At 32.8% G+C, this 10,000-nt stretch overlaps 1 protein-coding gene across 1 annotated transcript in view; it reads left to right on the forward strand.

The window, feature by feature from the left end:
* LOC118444532 (uncharacterized) overlaps positions 1-10,000 on the forward strand; it is a 46,095-nt gene that overhangs the window by 26,285 nt on the left and 9,810 nt on the right. Inside the window, exons 3-9 of the mRNA XM_035872894.2 lie at positions 5,313-5,486; positions 5,899-7,225; positions 7,314-8,391; positions 8,530-8,906; positions 9,018-9,168; positions 9,305-9,530; positions 9,657-9,822. Of these exons, the coding sequence (XP_035728787.1) occupies positions 5,313-5,486; positions 5,899-7,225; positions 7,314-8,391; positions 8,530-8,906; positions 9,018-9,168; positions 9,305-9,530; positions 9,657-9,822 (3,499 nt within the window). The remainder of the gene's footprint in view (positions 1-5,312; positions 5,487-5,898; positions 7,226-7,313; positions 8,392-8,529; positions 8,907-9,017; positions 9,169-9,304; positions 9,531-9,656; positions 9,823-10,000) is intronic.

Here is a 10,000-nt window from a genome sequence, read left to right on the forward strand (position 1 = left end):
CGTCTCATCGTTGAAATATTCCCTTTTAAAAATACATCGTGTAAGACGTTACGCTTTCGTCGTCTAGTCGTCGTATACTACTACGACGCATTCACGTCGAACGTCAAAAAGCCGGAAGGAAGTTCGTGTCGAGAAGAAGGAGTAAAAAAAGATTCCAAAGAATCATTTTCGAAGACAATTTTATTTAGGTCGAATATTAAAAATTTTTACGAGAAATATCGATATATATTTTTGATTGATGATGTATCGAAATATCGATAATAAGTTTTTGATTGATCAGTTCAAAATAACAAAAATCGGATAGAGTACAATAGAAACAATTTGGCATATCGTAATTAATTTCAAAATTAATATACCAAGTAATTAATTAATAATACAAAGGGTATATGAGTAAGGAAGAAAGATAGTGGCATTTAAAATATCATCCACGAAGAAGAATACAAACGAATCTCATGGTCTAGTAAAATATGTAGCATCCGAAAAAGAAAAGAAATAAAGAAGAAAAAAGGAGAGAAAGATAATGAGATAGAATTATAGAGAAAGAGAGAGAAAGTGAGGTGTTAGAGTTAAAAGGAGAGAGGGCGCTTTATGCAGCGCGCCATTTCTGAAAGAGCGTTCTTCGACGCACGTGCGTTTTCATGCGCCCGTATAAATTGCTCGCACGGAGGGTATATAAATGGCGTAAAGACGCTTCTCCGGTCAGAAATGAAGGGAAGAAGCGGAAGAAGGAGGAGGAGAAGAAGAAGAAGAAGAAGAAGAAGAAAATGGAGGATGAAGAAGAGAGAGGAGGAGGGGGAGAAGGGGTTGGGGAGGGAGAGGAGGTAGTAGTGGTAGTGGAGAAACGGAGGACACTAACCCAGCAAGAGGAGACCATGCTGGCTCATAAGTGCATGCCTCTTTCTCTCTCTTTCTTTCTCTTTCTCTTGCTCTTTCTTCAAGTTGTACAGCAGTACTTAAATATAGTCGCTTCGTGGAGAGCAGGGCACTCGCAATATAAATTATTGCATGAGTCAATCCTCAAAGTGCGCTCTTTCTTCCTCTTTTACCTCTTTTACTTACTCATTCTCTATATCCCTATCTCCCTTACTTTCTCTCATAATCGCTTATATACACTTTCTCTATCCCTATTTCTACATCTATTTATCTTTCTAATTTCCTTCATATTTTATACACTTTTATAAATTATTTATTTATAATATTACATATTATTTTTTTCTTTTCTCTCTTTCTCTCTCTCTCTCTCTCTCTCTCGGAAATGATTACAATTATAAATTAATGCATTTTTATAAATTATTAGATAAATTAATTTTGCAATTTAATTCATTGCACGAATTAATATTTCGTTTATATTGTTTTTCAATATTTTGTTTTAAAGATTCACTCGTAATTTATTCGTCTTTCTTCTTCTTCTTTTTTTCTTCTTTTTCTTCTTCCTCTTTAATATGTATTTTCAGGAAAATCCCGATGTATCTCTTCGGTCTATTCTTTTCCAACACGTCCAGAATCGTTCAAGCTCGCTTGCTTCTCGTTTCCTTGGAGAAACATTGGGAAATGGTAACGGGGAGTCATGGAGTAGTTACAACGAGTGAATCATCCTAATCCAAGAAACGTTTTCTAATAGGGGAAGGGAGGTGATTCCTCAGAGATATTTCACTCCCATTTCCTTTGAAAGATTCATCGAACCTGATCATTTATTCTTCACATTCTTTTCTGATTTGACCTAATTTCTTACGCTCTACAATTATTTCATATTTTTATATCGATTATATCAAAAATTTTTACTATTTATTTAAGATCTTAAGGACGAGTATTAAATTTCCAATGAAAAGATACAATACATATGAAATAATTAAATAATTATGGACAAAAGAAAAAATATATTAAAAAATAAAATATCAGACTTATCGAAATCTACTTAGAAATAAAACATAGAATAGCTGTTCCTTTAAATGGCCACTTGAAACTTTTATTATTATTAATCAGTTTATGAATAATACCATTCCAAGGAACAGTATTGTTTTTGATTAAATTTCAAGGCGGATAAACGAGTGCGTTCGTTAAAATCTCTCGATTGATTTGAATTTAATTCAACAATTGCACGTTCAATAAAAATAAACGATTATAAAAAGTCGGATATAGTATCGTAAAAAAAAAAAAAAAAAAAAAAAAAGAAAAAACAAGATCTAATTCAAAGATAAATTATTTATATTGCATGAATTTCTTTTTGTTCAATAAAAGAAAAAAAAGAAGAAAAAAAGATACAAATTTTCTAATACACTCTGTATAGTTATAAAAAAAAAAAAAAAAAAAAAAAAAAAAAGAGAACATATTACCCTTCCTTCCAAGATCTAATAATCGTTCCTCGGCTCACTTTTCAAGTAATTCTTTCTTGTTATCTGACAACCGTGTCGTCCATCCATCTAGAATCGTCTTTATTACGCAGCCCGATGAGATCCAATTGCGTTGAAGTCATCACAATTTCGACGAGATGAAATAAACAAGACGACAACGAGCTAGAAAGTCAATCAGTAAAGTTTTTCTAAGAAAAAAAAAAAAAAAAAGAAAAGAAAAGAAAAAGAAGAAAATGAGAGAAAGAAAAAGCGAGGACATTTACGAGAAAAAGAGGAAGAAAAAAACTTGTATGCATTTTTCAGTAGCATTAAACAAAATAAAAAAAAATTATTACCATTATATAATGTCTATTATTATTTATTTTATATATTACAATAATATTATATTATATAATATATACGTATATATTTATTAATTAAATATGTAATAGTAATTTTATAATTTAACATTATAAATAAAGAAATAATATTGTCATAATTTTCTTATTAAAATGACTTAATGAAATAATATAAATTATTGCAGATATTATACGTTTTATATTAAATCATATAAAATATGATATAATTTTGCAATTCTACGTGAATTGAAAAATTAATTTCATACATAAAAGAGAGACAAAATAAACTCAGGCATGAAGCTCGTTCGAATACAATAGGAACCAAAGCGAATTGGTTTGTCAGGAAGTTGCTTCCTGTTTTTAATGCTCGTTTCTCTTTTTCTCTCTCTCTCTCTCTCTCTCTCTCTCGTATTCACTTCGCTCATTATCGTACGTATGTGTAGTTTGTCTCCCTCTTTTCCTTTTTCTTTTTTCTTTCTTCCTTCATTTTTAGTAGAATGAATAGAGCTCGTAACCTGTGCATGGTGTACCACGATGTTATATGTATCTTCACACAATCGATAAATAGATAAATAGACAGAGAGAGAGAGAGAGACTCGTTGCTAAGTATACGTAGTCTACATGTGTATTGTGCAACCAAATGGAACTTGTCCACCCCTTTTATCGATAGAACAATGAACCATTGAAGTAAATATTCAATGCTAGAAAATGAGAAGATTAAAAGCTTTCGATTCTACTACTACCCTTTCGATTATGTCGAAAGATCGTGAAGATTATATTGTCGAAAGGGATGTTCCTTTTTCTTTCACCGTGAAAGAAATATTCTTTTTCGAATCCTTCTTGATTAACTGGACAAGATATATATATATATATACACCTCAAAGAAATAAGAAATATTGGTATTATCTCGACCCGTTTTAATAACTCCCAAATAAGTAGTATGAAAATAATCATGTATAAATTAAAAAAAAAAAATAAAAAAAAATGTATCAGCTAAATTGCCCGAGAAAGAAAAAATATTATTAGCAATATTAGCATTTTAATTAACGCGTAATATAATGCAAATCGTAAGAAATATTTTAATTAAAATTAATAATTAAGATAAGAAAAAAAAAATCGTTTGAATAAGATAAGACATTGAAAGAGATTGCCTTGTCAGATTCTAAGTAACTGAAAGGTCCCTTTCATTTCGTTTTAATCATGACTACTTAAACTTTTAATCTATAATATAAAAGTGTAAGTATTAACGAATGAAAATAATCGATTGAATTAATTACCAATAGGGGGGAAAAAATTTAACTACGTTCGCGTGGATTTCAATTAAAAGTAAAATAAACAAAGGAGTATGATCCTGTGCGTTATATATCCCCCATGGAATTTTTTAATTAGTATTAATTATTTGAGATAAAAAATGAAATTAGTCAAGAAGAAACAAAGAAATTCAAAACGAGCTGTCCAGTCAGATTCCAAATAACTCAAAAAGGTTCTCCCTTAGGTACGGATATATTTTAGACATGGTGGTGGAGGATGGGTTTCCAAAAAGACTGAAAATGCTTGGAAAGGGAAGAAGAGAGAAAAGAGAGACTGGAGAGAGAGAGAGAGAGAGAGAGAGAGAGAGAGAGAGAGAGAGAGAGAGAGAGAGAGAGAGAGAGAGTAGAACCGCGCCAAAACTAAATATAACTGCAGTCCTTTGTAGAATGCACTGCGATTTACTCGCGTCTTGCGAGATCGGAATACGTGCCGCGGACTCTGAATTATACCGGGCACCGAACGAGAACGAGATTTTTAATTTTTCTCTTTTCTCGGACGATTACCGAACGAAAGTAAGTGTAAATCCTCGACCGTAAAGGCACCGATCTAATCTTGGATATCCAAGAAATAATATCAAAATGTACAAAGAAAAGAAATATGTCTGAATGAACGTTTCCATTATGACGTTTTAAATGAGACAAAGGATGAATAATCGATTAAAAAAAAAAAAAAAAAAAAAATTAAAAAAACAAGATCAGAATAAACGACGTTATTCTTAATTATATAAATAAATTTCAAAAATTATGATTTAATTGATTGAGAATAATTGATAATTATCATCCCTAGAAGATATGACATACATATAAATATACATATTAATTCATAGAAAATGATGATTTTATTGGCTGTAAATGCGCTTAGTTGAGAACTACTGGAAGACATCGATTACGGTTAACGCGTGTTCCTCTCTATCTAACGAGATGTAATAGAGCCTACCTAGCTCTATATAACTATATAGGTCCCGTCGTGCTTGTAAACGGCGAACTCGGAGTTTCAAGGATTTACGAGAATGGAAAATAAATTCGAGTGGATAACTTTTGATCCTTGTTTCCTTTTGAAAGATACTCCTCGAAAGAAAGGATTTTTTTCATTATTAAAATATTCCTATGTTGTAATTAGAAATATCTTTTCCTTTTTTTTTTCCTACTTCTCTTTTCTTCTTGTTTTTCTTTTTGTTCCGTATTTAAAAAGTCTTTTTTTTTTTTTTTTTTTATTTTTTTTTTTTTTTTTTTATTTTTTTTTATAATATTCTCATCTGAATAGAAATCTTGTGTGTAATTGGATTCTGATATTGGTTGTTACTTCGATACAGGTAGAATTACTCTCGGCTCGAACAGGGATGCTGATATTCCAGTGGCTGGTACCGGAGTCGAACCCATTCATTGCGCGATCGAAAACAATAACGGCGTGGTCACTCTTCATCCCATAAATGGAAACACGGCTATCGATGGTGTCCCGATAAATTCATCGGTGAGACTCGCTCAAGGTAAGACCTTGTACCAATACTGCTACATATATTCGAACGAACCAAATTTGTCTTGACCCAAAAGAAAGTCTGGAAAAATAAGAGTGCTTATCAAACGTTCACTTTTACTTTTTTTTTTTTTTTGCAATTCTCCAAGTAACACACAAGTAAACACACAAAGTAAAAAATCAAAAGTTACTTTTTGATCCTTCAAAATTTAATTATCTTTCAATCATATATATTTATATATATATATATATATATATATATATATATATAAATTGTATATATATACATATAATTGTATATATATATATAAATTGTATATATATTATATATATATATAAATTGTATTTATTCTGAAGATATTATTAATATCGACGTATGACGATGTAACTCAACATCAATTTTATGATCCTTCTATACCTTGTAGGTTGCATGCTGTCGATAGGGAGATCGAATTACATGCGCTTCAATCACCCTGCCGAGGCCAAGCAACTCCGATCGGTACTGCCACATTCAAGAATTTCCATGGCACCCATAAGCTTCTCTCTACCCGATAATCAACTTCAGGAGGGCTGTCACTTGGAAAGAAAGCCACCGGTTGCACCAAGAAAGTCACCGAGGAATTCTTGTTCGGACGACGAAGTTGGCTTCCTTGGAAAGTTAACGAAATTTGAGATGTTAGCTAAGCAAAACAGAAACAACTGTGTATCACCGAAAGTATTCCCAGCTGGTGGTATAACGACTAATGTTCCGGCTGATCAGATTTTAGGACACTCTAGAACACCAAATTCGTCGGCAAGGAACAGTTCGAATTTATCGAGCAACAATAATTCCCCTCTTCAGAATCTAACGAATTTGGATAGAAGTCGTTCTAATACACCGTGTTTCGTAACGTCATCGCCTAATCATCATTGTTATGAAGACAATCGTCAATCTACGGAAAGTAAAAATCACAGTAGATCTAATACACCGAATCAAAACTCTCCTATGCTCGATCACAATCGTTCTTTACCTTATCAAAACTCACCTACCTTAAATCGTAATCAAATACAGATGTTCTCAACGGCGGAGACTTATTTGAAGACTTACAAGCCGTATTATCGCGATAATAAAAGTGAGAACGATCAAGGCAATCAGAATTTCGTAATGCCACGAAACTCGACGTCTCGTACGGATTTAATGTCTCGTAGTATGACGTGTCAGAGATCAAACGATTTAGATGATCTTGGTGTTGGTAGGGAATTCGACATGAGCCAGAGTCTGATCGTTACAAAAACTACCACAACGGAATACCTGCAGTTGGAGAAATTTGGATCGAATTCAAGCCTTTGTAACGGTTCGGTAACGTCCAATCGTTGCAACAGTAACGTTAGTAGTAATACCAGCGGTGTAGTTAGGAACGCCGTCGGTCCAAATTTTGGTTCGAATCCAAATATCAAGAGGATTCAACCACCGAGTCCAGCATTTAATCGTAACCCTAAATACAATGGCGAACAGACTAGAACGTATGGTCGAGTTAAGAGTCCAACCCCTAGCGTAGGAAGTGGTTGCTCGTTGGAGGAACTTCGTGAACGGCAAATCGATGCTGAAAACAAACGTCGTGAAGCTGAGAATAAAAGAAAGAGGGCACAGGAAGAGAGATTGAGAGAGCAAGAGATTGAAAGACAAGAGAAAATGAGATTGGAAGAAATTTTAGCCATGTGTGCGGAATACGAAAGACAAAGTACCATCGACAAACCCAGACAACCTAATAGGTAATTTTACTGATGATTTTATCGATGATCCCTCATTTCAATCTCAACGATATATTGTTCCATTTAAACAATTATTTTCTTTTTGCAGAATCAAAACGAATGGTTCCCTACCACGAGACAAACGATTAGGAGGTGGCTACGTATCACCATACGAAAGTCCTAAAAGTCCATCGAAGAATCAACCACATTTTTCCTTTGAAACATGTAAACAACAACCGTTGACGAATAATTACGAAAATGTCACGGTACAAAATTCAAAGGTGATCTTTCAAAATAATACTTCGCCAGTCGATCCGAAAGATCAAATCCCACAAAAATTGGAAAATCTAATGGTCCAAGATACTACGATTCAACAAACTATACCGAATAATAGTAACAACAATAATCAAGCAACCAAATGGACGAATAACACGGGTGGTCATAGCTTTTCTAATTCGATTTCTCAAGTTCGTACACCCAATTATGAGAATATCAATTTCGATCGCGCCGGAGCTAATAACAACAACAATAACAACAACAGCAGCAGCAACAACAGCGAAGAACGAGAAAGTACAAAAGAGACATCGACTTATGGGACGATTCAATTGAACGGTACTAAAATTCCAACGCAACAACAAACTGTTTTGGCACAAAATTATGAAAGATTCGTGTCTTCCAACGGTAACTTGAGTTTATACGAGAACGTAATCGTATCATCGATACCACCACCGCCATCTCCAAACAGCAATACTAATCATCATAATAATAACAGTAATAGTAATAACAACAATAATAACAACAACAATAACAATAATAATAATAATAATAATAATAATCAAAATCATTCCATGCCAAAGAAAAATGGTCAGCTATCGAATTCATGTGAAATGATAGAAAATAAATTGACAATATCGAACGACGATCTTTTAGAAGCGATCGAACAATTGTCTATGTTATCAAAATCCAAAGAAATTTGTACTACACCGAAAAGAAATAATTCCGAGAAGGATAACGCGAAATCGAATGAGGCCAAGGCTGATAAAGAAAGGAAAGTGTTGGAAGAGGAAGATAGAAAGAAGTACATCGAATTTTTGCAAAACGAAAAACTCCACATTCTTAGTAACATGGATGCTTTGAAGAGAAGCGTTGCTGATATTGAAATACAAGAGGAAGAAATCAGCAGAGAGGTAATTTTTTAAATTAATAAAATTTATTATGATTTTTTTTCTTCTGGGGAGGTTTTTTTCTTTTCTTTTCTTTTCTTTTCTTTTTTAACTTTTATCTTCATTACATCTTCAAACTTGATAATAATAATTATTATCTAGTTGGAGTTGGAGAAGGCACTCTTATCAGCTGAATACGAGTCTGAATCTTTAAAGTTGACACAAGAGGAGAGTGAAAAGATAAAGGTCCAGATGAGGATCAATGAACTCGAAAGAGAAATGGCTGAGGATAACACGACCCAAGCAAAATTACAGGCAGAAGCTAAACAAAGAGTACAGAGAGCTCAGCAAGCTTACGCCAGATTGGAAGAAGAATTAACGTGTTCCACGGATGAGATAGGAGAACAGGAGGACATTGCTGAAAAATTGGCAGCTCAGCAAGATATCCTTGAGACTGAGAGAAAAGCTTTCGAGGATTTAGAATTTCATCATCTGGAAGAAGAAGCAAGCAAACTTGCTACCAGAGAGGAATTGCAAAGGTTGGAAGAGATGTTTTATTCATTTCTTTTTTTGTTTTCTAAGTTTATTCTTTTTCTTCCTTCAATTTATTTTTCTTTTTTCTTTTTTTTTTTTTTTTTTTTTTTTTTTAGGTATTTGAGCGAGCTGACATCAAGAATAGAAGCGAAGAAAGCTCAGTTAAACAATTTGGAGTCTCAACGATCAGAAGCTAACAATATGGCGACAAAAGACGCCAGAAGTCTTGAGAGACAAAAGTTAGGTCATTTGAAACGATTAGAAGAAGTAAGAAAGCAAATTCTAATGATAACTTTTCTCAAAAAAAAAAAAAAATAATAATAATAGAAATAAAATAAGTAAATAGATTAACAAATATCTCTATCTATTGATTTCAATACATATTCATGTAATATTCTTTCAGGGAAGAAACAGATTGCGAACCATCAACGATGAACTCGAAAATTTAGCACAAAATTCCTGCGAAAATTGCGAAGAGAAACGATCACCGAGCAGGGAAGATTTCGACAGAATCTCCAGAGTCACCATTGACTCTCCCATAGTAAATAATCAGGGCAGCTTAGGTAGGAAGACTATAGAGTCCCTCAAGGAAATTGAGAGAAATCGGCAGCTTCATTTAGCGAAACAAGGTCAATTACTATAGATTGCGTAAAAAAAAAAAAAAAAAAAAAAAAAACGTTTCAAAAAGAAAGAAAGAAAAGAAAAAGAGATTCATTTATCTTTGAAGAAACTAAATCGATAATATAATTTAACAGGTAGCCAAGTGATTTCCGAAGAAAGGAGAAGAGTGGAGGAACTTAAAAGGCGTGTACAAGACGAAGTACGTTCTCAATGGGAAGAAAGAAAAATGAATTGTGCTTCATTCAATAGCGTTGAATCGGGTGAAGAATCTTCGAGCTATTCAACTGGCTTAACAGAAAGGTACTCTTTTTTTTTTTTTTTTTTTTTATATATATATATTCCAAAACTTTCGTAATCTTAATGTTTAATCTTATCAAAATTCAATCGTATAAATCAAATTAAAAAAAGAAAAAAAAAAAGAAGTCAGCTCGCAATCATTGGTACTTAAAAAAATTTCATTTCAACATCTTGTATTGTT

This window comes from Vespa mandarinia, chromosome 15 (genome assembly GCF_050613455.1).
Source record: "Vespa mandarinia isolate Hongniang chromosome 15, ASM5061345v1, whole genome shotgun sequence".
In the NCBI taxonomy this organism is placed as follows: domain Eukaryota; kingdom Metazoa; phylum Arthropoda; class Insecta; order Hymenoptera; family Vespidae; genus Vespa; species Vespa mandarinia.